Raw genomic sequence first — 18,851 nt, forward strand, 5'->3', positions numbered from 1 at the left:
GGAATTCTGTATTTCAGTGGAAACGAACAAAAACATCTGCTGCTTCTTTGACTTGTCCTCATGTGACACTTTCTCCGGGTAACATTAACTACATTTCAACTCTGCAGTCCTCTCACCCTCACAGCAAAACAGTTTCTTTTCTTCCTTTTTGCAAGAGACAAGACAAAATCCTTAAGATACAAAATATTTATTTTGACTGTCTTTTATAAGAGTAAAATAAAATAATAATAAAAAAACTCAAAACAATACAAAGTGTTTAGTCACCAGCGTACCACACTAGTGCGAGGAACTAACAATGGAGAGCCGCTCAGTCGGGGGTGACGCTCAGACGCACGGAGGCAGTGAACACATCTCCACCTCGGCCCTCACGCTTCTCATCCTGCCCCCCCCCCCCCCCCAGAGGGAAACGAGTGCCCAGAACAAGTGGCACTAGTGGTGAAATGGCATCCGGTCTGTTTTGTTTTTCTTTAGACGAACATAACCGAGGGCCGGCAGACAGCGTGGCATCCATCTGCTTCTCTGAGCTTTCTTTAAACAAAAATTAAAACACAAAAACCAAAAACAAATAAAGTGAGTTTAATACATCTGAAATACAGTGGGGATGTAACTGTTGGCATTGATATGGTGTGAAGAAAAAGAAAAAAGAGTTATGTGGAGGGAGCTCTTCAGAATATGAACTCAGTTTCCCAAGAAGTGTCCCGACCTTCCAAAAACCAGGATGTGGACCAGCAGGAGGAACGGCTGCGGCAGCGGAGTCGGCTCGAGGCTTGGCAAGCCCGATATAAACATAGATGTTTTCTTAAACCTTTTAATCTTTATTTTTTTTATTTCATTGTGGTTGTACAATATTCCCTGATGGCCCTTGTTTGGCCGCTGAGTGTTTTACAGAATCCTGAAGAGATGGCAAAATCAAAAAAAGGAGAAAAATAAAATAAAAAAAACAAGAGAAGTGATGAAATTGTCCATGAGGGAGAGGGGGAGGGGGATGGGGAAAATCCTGTCCGTTGCAGTTTGTGAGACTTTTTTCATTGCTCTCCCTCATCCCCTTCTTAAAATGTGACGCGCCGGTCAAACACACACGGATCCTCCATCGCACGGCTATCGGTCGGCTCTGAGGACAGAAGACATTGAGATGGTTTAATGGCGCCGGAGGAGGACGAGCAGGAAGGAGAAACGTCCTTTCCTCTTCACGAACTCGCTGTGTAAACGTGTATTTGAGGGTACCTATGTGAGCTTCTTGGCTTTGTTGTAAAGCGAGTCCACGACTTTGCTCATGTTCTGAATGGTTTCCAAGGCTGCTCCGTACGTTTTGTCCACCGGCGGCTCGTCGAATATGATCAAGACGCCTTCGCCCTGGTCGAGGATTCCTGCGCGACAAAAGTGTCAGAGATATATACGTCACCTGGAGTCACACTAACACACCAACACACACACGGTACTTCTGTTCGGAGGAAAAACTCTAGTTACCGTGAAACTTTTCGTCCAAAATCATCTGTGATAATTTCCTCTCAACATCCGCCTGTAAAAGAAGAAAATAAAATGAATACTAAAAACACATTTTAAAAGGAGATAAAAAATAAATACCAAATAAGTAAATACACAGACCTTTGACAGTTTGATTAGACCCGATATGTGTTCCATCTGAAAACAGCAGGAGGGGAGGAGTAAATATTCATTCATCACTTTAATAAAAGAATGCATGAGGAAGTCATTTAATAACCTAGACCGTGTTACGACTCATACAGCTACACATCTTTAACCGTTTACCAATTAAAAAAACAACATCACGCCACTTAGTGACATTTATACTCAAGTCACAATGAAGCCGTATTCATGATTACTGATTATTATTGATAGATTCATTATTGGGAGATATCCATGGCAGTGTGTCAAGCGTTTGCATACTGTAATGTTTCACAGGTATAAGACCAACAATCAGATCGTTTTCACACAAACAAAAGCCGCCCGAGAAGAACTCCGTACCTGTACTCTGGAGAACGGCTCGATGTCCCGGATGAGGTTCTGTTCCAGCAGGTTGTCGTACAGCTTGACCAGGTGAGTGCTGATGATGGGGTCGTCCCTCAGCTCCGCTTTGTACTCCGTGAGGGCCTGAGAGACGCACAACTCCGACAGTCAGGCACGTTGAGAGGAAGCGCATGTAGAAATAATCATTAATGTAAATTATATAAATGTGGAGCAACACTGGGAAGGAAGGTTTTTTGCCGTATTATTCTTAAATTAAAAGTTGAAGCGTAAAAGTAACCACGTGTGCGTGCTGTAGTTTTCCCCCAGCATGCAATGGAAGCAGTAAAGCAAAAAGGCCAATTGGAGGCGTTGCGTCATCCTGTAAAAACACAAGTGATTCTTACCGTTTCAAAGTCGGCTAATGATCTGTTCTTACAGGCTTGGGCGACACTTTTCATTGCATCCGTCTGGATGGACAACAACAAAATTATATAAATGATGAATGTCATTCCACACGAGCACAAACTACAAACACAGGACAGACAAATAAGTAAAACTAAGTACTATACACAAATCTAATGTTGTCTATGTTGACATGGGTCAGATGTTAGATGTTATCTATATTAAAACACAGATTATCACTTCAGTGGCACTTAAATAGCTCTTATTATGGTACTTTTGTAGTTCGACTATGCTGAGGAAATGTTACTTTCTGTATTCTTGTTGTTCTTAGTTCGTTCTCTAGGTTGAATGCTCTTATTGTAAGTTGCTTTGGATAAAAGCGTCTGCTAAATGACATGTAATGCAATGTTAGGTTTTATTCCGCTTAATTTAGCTCAACTAGCATGCATCAATATACACAATTCATCCTGAATTCAGCCGCGATATTCAGGAAATGCAACCCGTGTCAGCCACAGGTGTAACCAGATGACATCACTGCTCTGCCCATTCGGCTTCGACAGGAACGTGATAGGTACTCGCCTCTCGGCCGGCATGTCGCAGACCCATTTTCCCACTGATCAGGCCCTGGACCTCTTCCGGTCTGGAACAGGCAGGCGGAAAAATTAACAAAAAATCAATTAATAAATATTTTTAAAAATATATATATATGGGCTGTCAGCGTTAACGCGTTAATCTATGCGATTAATTTGGCCACGTTAATGCACTAAAATATTTTAACGCAATTAACGCAACTTTGTTTACTTCCGGTGTGCCTTGAAGTTTTTACACTCATCTGAGTGTCAAACCGCAGCAGTACGGTTTAACACTGTTTCCATTTTTAAAACAATTATTTCTCCGCGAAAATAAGGAGCAGAAATCAGTTTAAACTCGTGGATTAATCAGTCGGGTTTCCCCCTGCGCCTCCTTCCTCCCGTCTCCCCCTCTGATCCACAGAGGAACGAAGGGGCGACGTGTCGGGTGACGCGGCGCGGAAAGAACTCGTCACACGAAACCTTCAACGTGATTGGTCAATCCGTTTGTCTGTCAACATTTTGCGAAAAAAACAACCAATGAACACTCAGTAAATCACAAAGGACCTCCCACCTCACGGGTGAGGCTCATTAGCAGCCTGTCAGTCAGAGAAGACAGAGAACACGGCGCCAGGACAATGTGCCTCAATATATAGAGAGCTGAGATTGTTCTGGAATGTTTGATGTATAACACGGGGGTATGTGTCACATGCAAACGCCTTTAAAAGGTGAATTTACATTTTTTTGTAAAATGGAGAACATGCCCCCAGCCTCCAGAGGGTGAACGGGACATATGTGAATGTCAGTCAGTCACCAAGGCCACTGGTTCTGCTGTTGTTCAGTGTTAAGGATGACAGGACCAATGGGGTCTCAATATACTTCTTTTTTTTTACTAATCTGGATGTTTCACTGAAGAAACAATTTATCATCCACGATATTAAATACCTCGCTGGCACTTTATATGTAGGAGCCTCTATGAAAACACAGCTCTGTGTGAAGTTTTCTTTAAAAAGGAAAAAAAACTTTTAAGCGCGATTAATGAATTTCAAAATGTGCGATTAATTAGTTAATTTTTTTAATCGATTGACAGCCCTATATATACAGGACTGTCTCAGAAAATTAGAATATTGTGATAAAGTTCTTTATTTTCTGTAATGCAATTAAAAAAACAAAAATGTCATGCATTCTGGATTCATTACAAATCAACTGAAATATTGCAAGCCTTTTATTCTTTTAATATTGCTGATTATGGCTTACAACTTAAGAAAACTCTAAAATCCTATCTCATAAAATTTTAATATTTCCTCAGACCAAGTTAAAAAAAAGATTATAACAGCTGAGTGTTTGTCAAGGCTCAGGAAACCCTTGCAGGTGTTTCGAGTTAATTAGACAATTCAAGTGATTTGTTTAGAATAGAATATACACTTTTATTAATCCCCAAGGGGAAATTAGTTCTCTGCATTTAACCCATCCTTAGTTATTAAGGAGCAGTGGGCTGCGGTGAAGCAACTGGGGGTTCAGTGCCTTGCTCAAGGACACTTCGACTTGCAACTAATGGGGAGAGCGGGGATCGAACCCACAACCAATATACCCTACTAGTATACTTTTTCATGATATTCTAATATTTAGAGATAGGATATTTGAGTTTTCTTAAGCTGTAAGCCATAATCAGCAATAAATCAGAATAAAAGGCTTGCAATATTTCAGTTGATTTGTAATGAATCCAGAATGCATGACATTTTTGTTTTTTGAATTGCATTACAGAAAATAAAGAACTTCATCACAATATTCTAATTTTCTGAGACAGTCCTGTATATATATATATATATATACACACACACATAAATATAAAAATATATACAATACATAAATATAAAAATTGTAATATATATAATACATACATATATATACAAATATAAATATATATAAAGCATACACACACAAAAAAATATATATATATATTTATAGACTCCAATGATGTGAAAGTGATGAAGGTTCAAATAGTAAAGTTGAGAGCACTACTCACAGGTTGAGGACGATCTTACACAGCAGCATGTATTTGAGCGACGTGACGGCCTTGGGGTGGTCAATGGAGTCGTAGCCCTCGAAGGCCTCAAAGAAGTAGGAGTAGGCGGTCTTCCAGTCCTTCTCGTCTGCTGCGTGGATGATCCCTGCAACAGAGAGGGGAGGCAGCGCAACGGTTCATTTACTGGGTGTCGTCTTTACGAGGACCACCCAACCAAAATGTTGTCAGAAGAATTAGCTGGAAGCCGTGAATAACCACGATGACATCATCGACACCACCACAGCTCTCCTGCATTCACACTGACAAACAGAAACTGCGTGACGAGAACGTTAGCCGAGTCACAGCCGAACACAAAACACAAGCCTTTAAAACAAAGTGAAAGCGAGGGGAACCGATCCAAACAACGTGGCGTCATTATTCTAATCTATCGCCGTGACATTGCGCAATCAACATTCATCGTTAACGGGACATAACTTGTCTATTGCCACTTTAATTACAAAAAAACTGAAATTGATTTAGAAGGTGTTTGCAACCAAAGAAATAATGAAATATGGGTGAAAGGGCAGATTGAAGGTATCAACTAGTTTGACACCATTACATAATAATACACTGTAATATTTGAACTCTATACACACACATTTCAGTCTTGCCTGGCGCCCCCCGGTGGTTTGTTACCTTCGCATTGAAAATGCGGAAGGTAATGTTTTGATCGCCGTGTATTTGTATGCGTGCGTGTTATTCGCATAAGTAAAAAAGTATTAAACCGAATCTTATGAAATTTGGTAGGACGATTGGTTATTATCCGGGGACCATTTGATTAGATTTTGCGATCGATCAGATCAAAGGTCAAGGTCATGACAAGGTCAAAATCTTCTTGAATCACATGCAATTTGGTGGGATGATTGGTTATTATCCGGGGACCATTTGATGAGATGTTGGATCGATCGGGTCAAAGGTCAAGAAAGGGTCCAAATCAATTTTACCATAGCGCGGTCAATTTATATCCAATTGGCATGCAACTAATGCCAAACTGTTCATAATTCAATGCCCAATCTTGTGATATGTGAAGGTATGCGCTCTACCGAGTGCCCGTTCTAGTTTACCAGATGTAACAGTCAAACAACAATAAATGTGCGCCTCGGTGCGCTTTGGAAGTAACAATCGTGAACACATCTGACCTGACTGCATGTCCAGGGCTGCCTGGAGCTTCGGAGGACAGTAAATGGCGTTGGCGGTGGTCCTGGCCGAGGTGAGGGCTGCGCGGGCCTTGGGCAGGTTACTGAGACCGTGGTACGTCTTACTTTCAAGCAGCTGCACCTCGACCAGAAGAGCTTTGTCATCCATCTTTTTCAGCTCCATGAGCAACTGGGTGCCTGAGGGAAGGATAATGAATGAGAGTTGAGGTCATGCACATTAACTCTGTGCAACACTAAACAGCTAGGAGGGGAAATGTGCAGTTATAGTCCGGATATGTGCTCTTTCTTATTCTTTTCTTCTCTGGTCACAAGTAAAACACGTCTCACTGCATTGCAAAGCCATTATTTACAAGCCACTCGGCTTTCCTTTTCGTCGAGGCTCTGAAGCAGAAGACAGATGCTGCCGTTTACCAGAAGGTACGAGTGTTTTGTCTCTAAACACTCACCAAGCGCCAAGGCCTCCTGGTATCTTTTGGTGTCGAAATAGAGCGCGATCAGCCGCCCCTGAAAGAAGAGCGAATGAGATTCAGAAAAGCACAGAGCAGCTGGGCACATCTCTATTTATTATTGAAAAAGCAATGCACCAGGTTTTATGGCACTGAACGACAAAAAGCTATCGTGGACAAAAACTAAAAAGACAGGAAGTGTAACTTTGACATCGAGCTTTAGGACGCATGGGATATTACATCATTTATATTATTGGTCTTTGCAGACTAGTCCAGGCCTAGAGAGTGAAGACAATGAGCAACACATTCGAACATTTCTATTGTTTTCCCATTTAACCTTTTTATTTTACACCCACACTTCTATATTTTTCATCTGAAAACAAATTATGAAATGTAATTGCATCGTGTATTTTGTATTGAAAAGAGGAATCTCATACGAAAGAAAGATGTTTTGTTCCAGTTATAGCTATTAACTTTCCTCTTCAGGCCAAGGGAAGCAAAAAAAACCTCTTTGGACCCGATGTTTGGTTTTATCACGCTTTAAAACAGGCGGAAAAATAAAATTTAAATGTCACTGACATTTCCCCCCCACACGATGGAACAGATACACCTGAGCTAGCCTCGTCAAAATGTCAACCGCTACGAAGCAACGCTGATGGGGAGACGTGTCGAGATAAATTACAGACCTGTGCTGCATATGTTTTAAAGAACACCGACACATACAAGTAATAATCCGTTGACTTGAAATGCAGCGACCTGAAGCTGCGTGGCCTTGTTGCCAGCCGAGGCTGCGCGTGAAAGAAAAACATGTTTGTTAAAAAGGTGCAAAAATAGTCGGAGAAGAAACATTTTGGGAATTTTTCCAAAGCATGAAGATCGGGTTTATGAGTCACCCTCTGAAAGATTAAAACATCATAACTCATCTCAACATGACATCATGCTGTCTACAGATAGATGTGTAAACAAATACATTCCTAACAGCTGTTCTCAGAACAGTGTTTTAAAGTGGATCTCTCTCTCTCCCTCTCCATCTCTACCCCTCTACCTCTCCAATAAAGCAACGCATGGCCTGTCTGAGGCGCGTCCCTCCTCTCAGCTTCCAATCATTTGTCCATGCCCTGTTTTATAGTCTCCTTCTATACTTTATACATAGAATCTTGTAGTTCCTGGATTTTGGCATTCAGCCTAAAGCTCAAGGTGTTCCTGGCCGGCAGTCATTTTGGCTTCTACCAGCAGGATGACATCATCATCGGTGTGTAGTCGCTACATGATCATCTCTCCTCATTACTTTCCTCTGGCAAGTTTACCACTTTGCTTCATCACATGTATCAAGTTTCCCCGTCTTCATTTGAGCTGAAGTAAAGCCACGGGGGTGAGTTTCATATCTACCAACAACCTAATGCTGTCTACACTCCATGAGACAGGACACGGTGAATTTGATCCCTCCCAAAGCCGCTATTTATGTTTGGAAACATCCCTTTTTGTTTCCATCGTAAAGCGTGTTGTGTGTCAACGCCAACGAGGGTTGGGTGAGCGGGGGAATAAAACAAATAGTTCTGCCTAATCTGCAATCAAGGTGTCAAACAGTACAAAAAATAAACCTCCGACGGCACAATTGCTGTTCTGTTCGCAAAAACCTTGAATAGCTTTCCTTCGCCTACACAATATGATCAAACTGCTCGTTTGCAGCTCAGTGATATTCAGTTGCGTGCTGCACGTTTCCTCTACAGATCTATGAGATATTCTTATTTGAAAGCGTGAAGATGGCCAAACTGTTCCCGATTGGTATGGCATTGTTCTTTATTTAAATAGAAAAAAAGTGATGGAACAAATACCACCACGAATTAAGCTACTGGTAGACCACCGTACCTCCAGCGCCTGTCGTAGGAAGGTTCTCTTCTCGGCCTTGGCCCACTCGATGCATTCGAGACACAGCTCAACCTCCTGGCCCGTTGCTGCCTCCATGTCAAGAAACAGGTCCAGCAGAGAACGGACCAGCCGGGCCGCCTTGGCCTTGCTGATAGAAATCAGAAAAGGCCTCACAAATTTCAGCAGTCCCCCTAGTTCTGGAGACGGACACAAAAAATAAGAAGGAATAAAAAAGACGACAAATGTTTTAGAAAGTACAAATATGACATACTTTGTTGCATTACGTCATTTGTAGGATTTAAAAAACAAAAATAAGTTTGATGGCTACCTGCAGCCTGTCCCGTCTTGGCCAGGAGTGACCCCAGCTCCAGGATGCTCTGCTCTTTAACCCGGACGGCTTCCTCATCGTTCTCTTGGACATCTCTCCTCACTGTCAAAAGAGAAAGGCAAAAAGTCAACGTCAGGAACCAATTTACAATCGTATCCTCGCTGGATGACATGTGTAAAAGTGAAAAGGCCTGGATGGCAACATGACACACGCACATTAAACTATTTAAGCTTTGGAATCCACTATGTCATTCCTGGTTTACATTTTTTAGATGTCCCATCCGTTTTATTTACATCATCTTGGGATTTCTCAATACCTGGTCCACGCACCAATATTATGTAAAGATAATTGAATCTACGATAAATAAATAAATAAAAACTATAATCTTCTTAGAAAATCTTTCAATGTCCAACCAATAGTCAAAACCCCAAATGTATTACAGTTACAACTATATATAAACAGCAACTGGTCTTTTTGCTCAGTTACAAGATTATCAAAACTTAATACTTTACTGTCAAATTGATGATACATTACTAAGGGCAAAAATCCATGTTTTGACATATTGAATCTAATCTAAAAATAGCCGAGAGTAAATAAAGTGTGAAGCCGGACAGCCAGAGAGGTGACAAGGCAGTGTGTTGCCTGTGCAAACACGAGTAGGGATGGGATTCGAGAACCGGTTCCGTTTAAGAACCGGTTCCCAGTGAACCGATTGTTTGGGATCGTCAGCCAAAGTCTTTAACGGTTCTGCTAACGGTCCTCTGCGGCGTTGCGCATGCGCACATTTTTTTAGTTTCTTCTTCAGACTGCAGCAAACATGGCAACTAGGCAGAAGCGTTCTAAAGTTTGGCTCTATTTCACACGACAAAAAGACAACTACGCCACTTGTAACGTGTGTAAAAAGTCTATTTCGTCGAAGGGAGGAAATACAACAAATATGAAGAAGCATTTGAACACAGCGTGGAATTAAATGACAGGAATGTCATGTGTTCGATGCAGCAGCTCAGCTAACGTCGGCGCTTCATCTCTTTCTGTCCAAGGTAAACTCCTCAAGTGATCACAACCACTCACTGTGTGAAGCCATTTGCCTTTATTGTGTGGAGTCGATCAAGTTATCTTCTGTCCTTCGTTTGAAGCATACATTTGAGCTCCGGCATTGGTCCCATTATTGATCACTTGACGTTTGGATTGAAAGTCCAGTTCTGAGAAATGTTTGATCGTAACGGTATTAATTATTGGAGTGCGTGTGTTATCAGCAAACGTTCGCATTATCATGTTAACCCATTATTAAACTGAGCATATCGATTTTTAATCCATGATTAAACTTAGCATATAGCAACGCTATCTTAGCTACAGAATCTTCCATTGTCAGCCCCCTACATTGAGGCAGAGGTGGTGTTTGCCTCCCCTCTTAATGTGGCTTTATGTCAGCTCAGCAAATTCAGCGATTTTGTTAGTGCCATTTGTTTCATTGTGTAAACCAGCTTTCACTATATAAATAATCTCCATTGCCATCCCATTTAGCTGATGACGTTCAGTCAGACCGGTTCAGAGGCTGGTAGTCTGTCTGGGTCACAGGCTACAGCACGTCTTGTACACCTCCTCATATCTTTGTGTTCATCCTCCAGCCCATCTGAGAGAGTGTTCTCCACGGCTGGAGACACAATAAGTCCTGAGAGATCGCGTATCCTCCCGGAGAAAGCAGACATGCTTATTTTTCTGCACAAGAATTGTTGATGATTGCACACTTGGTATTTGCCACTGCTAGTTTCATTTTTGGCAGCTCAGTTCATATACCCTTTAAAAAAAAGGAAGGAGCACTATAATTTCTAGGAACATGTTTAAATTAAACATTATACATTTTATTTAAGTTATGTAAGTTTTATTTTAAGTTCAAGAGGAATATGTATAAATGTTTTTGGTTATTTAAAAAAATGTAAATGTGTATGTATACATACTGTATATGGTGTGTGCAGCATTATAGAAAATTATATAAAAGAAAATTAATGTAAATAAACCCGTTTGTGCTCTTTTTTTCACCCCTTGCCCAATAAGAATCGAATCGATAAGGCATCGGAATCGTTAAAATCTTATCAATTCTCATCCCTAAACACAAGCCATGTTTACAGTCACCTTATGTCGGCTCAACATTGGCCAATCACACGATATGATGATGATGATGATGATGAAAAAGACCCAACACGGATGACCACCGACGTATTTCACGCCGCGCGGCCTAAAGTTAGCACTGTAGCTAACATCCACTAGCAGCTGCCTTTACCCAGTGAGTCAGCACCGGCGGCGAAGCTAACAACCGCCCGCTCAACGCCGGCCGATGTATCGATAACTACGCCGTTTGGTTGAATGGCGTGGAACCGGGGAACCCTGTCGGCCGATCACCTACCTATCGAGTGGAGAATGTCGATCGATGCGTTGCTGTCCGTGCTGATGAGAGACTGGGCTCTCTGAAACTCAACCACTGCTGCGGCCGCCATCTTTCCTTATTCAAATGCTGCTTGAATGAAAAAATACGTGCGTTACCTAGCGTGGCGTGACGTCAGCGCGTCGCGTGCATGCCGGGATTTTAAAGGGTGGATGGGAAATGTAGTCCTATTGCGGGAAACACCTTTCAGACGCTTCTTTACTTACGCAGTGTGTTCATGTGAGTTATGTTATTGATATGGGGTAAGAGGACAAACTACATTAATGTTGATTCATTCATTAACGTTACTGAATCTAGATAATATAGTGTGCCTTTAATAGGATATGTATTAACAAATCAATATTCTGCATGCAATTAAATTACTTGGATGATTGTAAACAATTATTTTGTCTTTAAACCTTCGTCACGAAAGCAGAAGTATGTATTGGACAAAGCACTAAAAACAGTAATCGTGCATTCCGTTGAGCAGGCCACTCAAATCCAATGGCAATATTCAATTGTTTTTATGATAATGACACAACGTTCCATTTATTATATATCCTTGGTAGGGAAGCATCTATAAAAAAAACTCTCCACCCATAGGCTAATATGATTAATCTGCAGCATATATGAGATGGTAGAACTGGAAAATTAATGAAAAACAAATTGTAAAAATAATTGTGTGTTGATGAGATAGCTTGCCAAACGACTCCCTTTACACCAGAGCGCCTATATAATAATGGTGTTCTTGCATTGTGCTATAACGGAGCATGGAGAGAGAGAGAGAAAACATCCTCGGGGTTCATGGGTTCATGTTTGCATGTGCACTGTGTGCTATAGGCGGAGTAGTTTCACCGCGCGCACCGAGCGCAGAGCGGCGCCCCACCACCGCCTTTGCGTCAAACCCTCAGTCACACAGTCAGGTCACACAACACAACATCAGCCCGCGCAGCATCCGCATCTCTCACGCAGCCAGGAGGACCCGGAGCACATCTTCATCCGAGCATCCATTCCACAACTGCGTCCCATCGTCTGCGCACCGCCGACACCGGGCGCCTGTTCATCCAACGCGTTGCTCCTTATTCTTTATATATATTTTTTACTTAAGGGTGCCTCGGCTCGGATTATTTTTTTCTTTGTTGCATTTATTTGTCCTCGGAGATGGTTTGGTGTTTTTAATCGCGTCCTGCAGGGACAAAAACACGCACGGGGACGCGCGGAGCATCATCGTCATAGCGCACTTCAGCCGGGGGATCTGGTGAGTCTCTTTACATGTATGGAACATATTGATGCTGGAAAGTGCAGATTTGATAATCCTTTATATTTGAGGGGGAAAAAACAATGTTGCGCAATGAGGAAAATATAATGGGGACGTAACGTTATATACGGCTAAATGCACCGATATATTGTGAGATATCAACGGATCGAGGAGGGATAGATGAGGATATTCTTCGTTTCTAAGCCACGGCCTCATGGCCATGCAGCGGCTCTCTCTCATTTCGACGCAGACGCTCCGTTTCAGCACCACGGAGAGCTCTCGGTGTCACGCGGCCTGACGCCCCGGTGCATCCTTTGATTTCTAGGCCCGGTGAAGTCCCACTAAAAGCCCCGTGTTGTGGAATTGCTCCTCCCTCGATGAATCCGGTTGATACCGGGGTGATGGAATGAGGGATGGAGGCGCGCGGACGCCGGTCGAGCGAGCAACGTCGATACATCGACGGTCGCGCTTGTGCCGCAGCGCGGGTGATAAACATGAAAGAAACACACGTCTCTGGGACTGAGAGGGTTTTATTGTCGGGGAATTGTTTGACCTTGGATTCGTGCTTCCAAACGTGCATCACACGCGACCTTCACCTGTTATTAAGGTGTTTATGTCTTCCATTTTAGCGAGAAGGGTGGCGGCGTGCACGGCTCACTGTGATTCGTCGGCCATTGCCCATGAAATATGTCTCTCTCGTTCCGAAACATCCCTGAATTCACCACATTAAATTCATTGTTACTGTTTTTTTCTTTCTGTATTCTCTCTGCTGCATGCATATTTAATATATTTTAGGATGCTTATTACATTGATCACCAGCAGCACGGAGGGATCAATACTGTTTGTAGTTATCGGTCTATAGGCTGATCCATTCCACTAACTGAGTCAGATCAATAGTGCTAATGAGCCCAAGCTATAGATAAACCACATTTAGGAGAACATTACAGCGCTGATAACCGTGATATCATGATGTATGTTGTTTTGCATACCTCCATGGATAGTGTGAGATGCTTCAGTTATTTTCATTTTCTGATTATTGATCTTTTCTTCTTCCAGCAGAGGCCATCAGGCGATGCAGACAGAGAGCTGAAAACCAGCAGAGACGGTTTGAGTGGAGGTGATCGTTATCGCCTCAGAGAGCCGTTCACAGGATTGTTTTCTCCCCAGGCCCCTGCAGCGGCAGCCTGAAGGCCGGACCCCCAGCTCACAGAGGCGTATAAAGGCTTCGAGCCCCTCCGGATCTCCCCTGGCAGACCCTCTTCTGACCCAGTGCGGCTGAAGCCCCTGGACGCCTCCCCTCCCCCCCACAGTCACCATGGGAACCGTGCTGTCTTTGTCACCCAGCTACCGAAAGGCGGCCCTCTTCGAGGATGGACCGGCCACCGTGGGCCACTACATGGCCGTCCAGAACAGCAAGAACGCCAAAGACAAGAACATGAAGCGCCACTCGCTCATCAACGTGCTCCCGTGGAAGCGGATCGTCGCGGTGTCGGCCAAGAAGAAGAGCTCCAAGAAGTTGCAGCCCAACAGCTACCAGAACAATATCAACCAACTGAACAATGAAAACCTGAAGAAGTCGCAGTCGTGCGCCAACCTGGCCACGTTCGCGCAGGAGCAGAGCACCCCGGCTCTCACCAAGGCCTCCAACAACAAGGTGTCGTCCGTGAAGAAGGCCCCCCTGACCAACTCCAACATGGCCCCCGGGACCCCCAAGAGAGTGATCGTCCAGGCCTCCACCAGCGAGCTGCTGCGCTGCCTCGGGGAGTTCCTGTGCCGGCGCTGCTACCGGCTGAAACACCTGTCCCCCACCGACCCGGTGCTGTGGCTGCGCAGCGTGGACCGCTCCCTGCTGCTCCAGGGCTGGCAGGACCAGGGCTTCATCACGCCCGCCAACGTGGTCTTCGTCTACATGCTGTGCCGGGACGTGGTCTCCTCCGAGGTGGCCACGGAGCACGAGCTGCAGGCCGTGCTGCTCACCTGCCTCTACCTGTCTTACTCCTACATGGGCAACGAGATCTCCTACCCTCTCAAGCCCTTCCTGGTGGAGAGCTCCAAGGAGACCTTCTGGGACCGCTGCCTGTCCATCATCAACCTGATGAGCGCGAAGATGCTCCAGATCAACTCCGACCCGCACTACTTCACTCAGGTGTTCTCCGACCTGAAGAACGAGAGCCAGAAGGAGGAGGAGAGGAGCCGCCTGCTCATCGGCCTGGACCGGTGAGGGGATGCTCGGGGGGAGTTGGGGGGGGGGGGGGGCATACTGCAGTCTGGCATTGTCAAGTTTGAAAGATGATCTGCGATGCTATTTATTCATTGTCGTCCAAACTGAAGTGGGACAAGGCCAATTAAGACGTGTTTGACATTCATATACCAACTTTGAGTGGAGGGAGACTGAATCCAGAGTGTGTGTGGGGGGGGGGAAATCATCAACTAAATACGGGGGCCGTAGGGTTTAAAAAGAAAGAGCCTTCTTGAAGACGTGTGATATTATCGAAGCCAAATTCTATTTTCAAACGAGCGAAGGATGGATTTTCCTGCAAATCGGGGGATGAGAGTGTTCTTCTTTTTTTTTTAGGACAACGATATATATATATATAAACAACAACAAAAATGCCAGACTTGGATTAATCCTTTGTACAGATATTTATCTATATGAAAAAACTGAAAATGGTATTAAAAAAAAGACCCCAATTCAGACACAAAGTCAGACATTAGCAGCAACGAATGTGGAGAGAGGCTGCGGCAGCCGAGCGGTGACCTTCTGAGGACGTGCTGAGCGCTGCCTGTGTACCGCAGGAGGATGAGGGCCGTCGCCTGACTGGCTTCCTTCATGCATCACAGATGAACAGGCCCCTCCCCCCACCCACCACCCCCTGGCTCTCTGGAACGCCGCGTCCCCTCCGGTAACGGGGGATGTACCGCTGGACGTTTCTTTTTTATTTATTGTTTTTGCTGCAATGCATATCTGAAAGAACAGCAGGGGGCCATCGATGCTGGATCCATATTTTCGTGGGTTTTCTGCGTGTGGCTCTGCAACAGGACGGACAAGAGGCGAGCACACGGATGACGAGTGGTCATACCGTGTGTGTGTTCAGAAAGACCGACTTATTTTCATCTATAGACGAAGAAGAAAGAAATAAAACAACGAGTTCATGGATGTTTGACTCCACCAGAGGCGCACACCGATGCAGGCGGCTTATTTATTGCTTTTTTCTGGATCAAGTTCTTTGATTTCTCTCCTCTTTTTCTTCCTTTTTTTTTAAAACTTAGAAATGTAATGTTTTGCACGTGTGCCATGCAATTTTACAGCGTTTCCGGGGAAGGAAAGGAACAACCGTTACTTCTCTTCTTTTTACTTGATTTGTAAACCAACTGCATCTGCAATAGAGAATGCTGTGAACAAAGGGACACTAGTTTATTTAGCTCTGCTTGCTAAAATAGGCTATTTGTTTCCCAGGGAAATTCCTTTTTGTACTTTTTGGTCGATTTTTGGAATGACGTTTGATTTTGTGCTTATGATTCAGCGTAGATAATGTTTAAAACAGTGCCATATCGTTGATGAAACATCCCACAGGTCTGAGTACACTCTGTACTGTTTGTCCAGCTGTTGAATGATGGGATGGATTTTCATCTTCTACTAACTAACTTACTGACACCTAATTTATTGCCATTTATGTATTTATTTAGGCACATTTAATGTAAATGAAAGGAGACTTTGAAATGGGGGGGGGGCTTCTGCAGGTGCAGGTGTGCTCATCTTTGGTGGGAATGAAGATTGATCTGGTTTATGCAAATGAATGTTGCAGGCATTTATCGATGAATACCTAATTAAAAAGACAAACTATGTTAAATCTGACCATCACCAAAGTCACGTCATCGAGGACACCTTGACCGAATACATCATCGAGCTTACACTTCAGAAAACACATGACAGAGGAGCCGCCCCGCCGCCCCACATATCCGACAGAGGAGTTGCTTCAATATTCAGCATCGCCGCAGATGTGAGGCGACTTCACGCTCATCTCGGGGCGACGTGAGAGACGAGGCGACCTCCACGGGAACGATCACACGGTGGATCGTAAGAAAACCACCTGACCTGCTGCCGTGAGCAGCGGCGGAACAAGTGCAGTTTTGAGTTTCTATCTACAGTATTTCCATCCAGAAATGTGAGAGAAATGTTTTTACCGGTGTTGGTATCTCATTCCAAGACAGAGTGCTGCAGGAATCATTCCCCCAAACCCCTGAAATGAGTCGGCACTTTACGGGACGTCAATGTGTTTTTGGTTAGATATCTGAAATAAGATGAAGAGATTCTAACGTTTCGCTCTCAAACATAAAAATGCGTCGGTAAATATCACTCCCTTGAAATGGGAAGTTTTTACGCGTCCTAATATCGGTGGTTGCTCACCATAGACTGCTATGGGAAATGGATGTATAGTCATCGAGTGGCCATCTTGTTTTTTTTTCAACCAGTGACCAGAAGTGACCATATTTAGACTGTGGAGGGACGAGATATACATCTCTGGTAGTGACCTGTCAATCACAAAGTAGCCCCTCCCCTAAAGCATTTCTTTTTTTGGGTCTATTTGACACTAAATGGATTAGGATTTACTAAATGATGACGTCATGCTGTATTGAAGAAGACTTGAAACTAGAGATTGAGACATAAACTCATGTTTACAATGTTTACTGAGGGAATGAATCAAGAGAGAAGTAGAGTCATTACATAGACTTCTATACAACCAGAGGAGTCGCCCTCTGGTGGTCAAGAGAGAGAATGCAGGTTTAAGGCTAACAAGCGTGTAAAGGAGACGAGAACACTGGTCAGCGTTTAGCTCAGTGGTGAAGACATACGACCACGTTAACGCTTAAAAAACCAGAAAAGTGGTGTTCATTTGTGGAGATTATGTTGCTGAACATACATTCATTATTTGAAACGTTGCTACAGAGCAATGTTTAAAACATTAGAAAAATCCCAACGGGTTTTTGCAATGGCTACCAGTGCGATGCTAACTTAATAATAACACGCTATCCCTGCAGCACCCTGTAGATGAATAATGCACACTATCTTTCTTTAAGAGTGTTCTGAGAATCTGTCTGCAAGGCCGTGATGGACCGGTGTGATTCTAGTGTGAATCAGAGAAAACGTGCAGCCCTGATGGCCACGACCCGTGTGGAGTTAGATCAGTGAGAGGAAGTTCATTTGAAGTGTTTGTGCTGGCACAATAGGGGGGGGGGGGGGGCACGCACTTTGGATTGGTCTTCTGCTCTGACATCAAGAAGAGACTCCGAATCTTCTTTCTCTCCTCCCCTCTCGATTCACTTGAAACGTGCCATTTGTCCCCCCCATCCCCCTCACGTTGCATCATTGAGTAGTTGTTTGAGAAAACACTTTCAAATGCTTATGAAAAAAAAGACTCAAATGATAGTTGAAGATTTCTGTCAAATTCTTTTCTGTATCTCGTTGCGTACTTTGTAGATAAAAAAAAAACGAAACCGTGGCTGAGAAATTTAAAAAAGGGAAGCAAGAGTTCGATGGCTGCATGTGTGTGTGTGTGTGTGAGAGCGAGAGAGAGAGAGTGTGTGAATGACAGCATTTATTTGTACAGAAGAATGTGTGACATTTTTTCTTATGGACACGGAGCGTACGCCAACCACGCTGGTACCGGACTAGGGGGGGGGGGGGGGGGGGGATCAATGCGGTTCAATAAAAAAAAGACAAAAAAGCTGTTACTGTAATTGAAACTTTTTTTTCAGTTAGTTTCTGCTTATTTTAATTTATTTTTGTACTGTGATGGAAAAATAAAAATGCACTGATCGTTCACCACGTGTCTTCTTGTGCCTCGAGACGTGGACTGCATAGTTTATGGCATTTAACTGTGAAATATGTATACATTATTAGTTATACACACGCACACCTGGTTGACTTGGGGGTGAAAGGCCTTGCTCAAGGGCATCTCAATCCAATTTAATGTATAGGGTTGGTGGTTCGATCCCTACCTCCTCATGACCCGAGGTCAAAGTGTCCTTCAGCAACGACCTTGAAATCCAAATTGATAATAAAATAATGTTAAGTGCATGGGTATATTTCCAAGTAAGCCACTGACTGGTCGATACATGCGATGCATTGAGTGGGCAGCGCGCCGTGTATCGAGTGGGCCGGTCTGACAGTAACTCCCGGGCCACTTTTTCCCCAGTCCGCCCCTGGTGCTGACTGACGTAGCCACTGCCCTGTGGGGGGAACACAACAAAGAAACTCCCAGTCATCCCACTCTTCATCCATCAACCAGTGGATTATAAATCCCTCGCTGAGGTCGTTGGCTATGGGAAACTGCGTTGTCATGCCGACCGCAGAGGTTTTAGCCGTTTC

The 18,851-nt window shown here is 43.8% G+C and overlaps 2 protein-coding genes across 3 annotated transcripts; one reads left to right on the top strand and one right to left on the bottom strand.

The window, feature by feature from the left end:
- Positions 1-560: 560 nt before the first annotated feature.
- Positions 561-11,296, bottom strand: psmd11b (proteasome 26S subunit, non-ATPase 11b). Its single transcript, XM_056430018.1, has 13 exons — positions 11,206-11,296; positions 8,802-8,903; positions 8,474-8,670; positions 6,605-6,662; positions 6,141-6,335; positions 4,963-5,107; positions 2,947-3,007; positions 2,370-2,432; positions 1,984-2,109; positions 1,606-1,641; positions 1,468-1,519; positions 1,225-1,367; positions 561-1,111 (listed from the first exon to the last, which is right to left on the bottom strand). Exons 1-12 carry the CDS (start codon positions 11,294-11,296, stop codon positions 1,225-1,227), a joined length of 1,269 nt encoding a protein of 422 aa, XP_056285993.1. The 3' UTR covers positions 561-1,111.
- Positions 11,297-12,210: 914 nt separating this feature from the next.
- On the top strand, positions 12,211-14,702 carry cdk5r1b (cyclin dependent kinase 5, regulatory subunit 1b (p35)). Of its 2 annotated transcripts, none has more exons than XM_056430193.1 (2): positions 12,211-12,481; positions 13,538-14,702. In XM_056430193.1, exon 2 carries the CDS (start codon positions 13,797-13,799, stop codon positions 14,700-14,702), a length of 906 nt encoding a protein of 301 aa, XP_056286168.1. In that variant the 5' UTR covers positions 12,211-12,481; positions 13,538-13,796. The 2 variants fall into 2 exon arrangements, with proteins under 2 accessions (XP_056286168.1, XP_056286169.1); XM_056430194.1 differs by having other exon boundaries at positions 13,541-14,702.
- The last annotated feature ends 4,149 nt before the right edge of the window (positions 14,703-18,851 follow it).

The sequence above is a fragment of the Pseudoliparis swirei genome, chromosome 13 (assembly GCF_029220125.1).
Source record: "Pseudoliparis swirei isolate HS2019 ecotype Mariana Trench chromosome 13, NWPU_hadal_v1, whole genome shotgun sequence".
Lineage (NCBI taxonomy): Eukaryota > Metazoa > Chordata > Actinopteri > Perciformes > Liparidae > Pseudoliparis > Pseudoliparis swirei.

Bases quoted from the DNA above. Each gene is read 5' to 3' on its own strand.
- psmd11b (XM_056430018.1), bottom strand. From the start codon at position 11,296: ATGGCGGCCGCAGCAGTGGTTGAGTTTCAGAGAGCCCAGTCTCTCATC. The intron at 8,904-11,205 runs GTAGGTGATCGG...CTCTTTTGACAG, and splicing joins CGACATTCTCCACTCGATAG to TGAGGAGAGATGTCCAAGAG. The intron at 1,520-1,605 runs GTCTGTGTATTT...CTTCTTTTACAG, and splicing joins GTCTAATCAAACTGTCAAAG to GCGGATGTTGAGAGGAAATT.
- cdk5r1b (XM_056430193.1), top strand. From the start codon at position 13,797: ATGGGAACCGTGCTGTCTTTGTCACCCAGCTACCGAAAGGCGGCCCTC.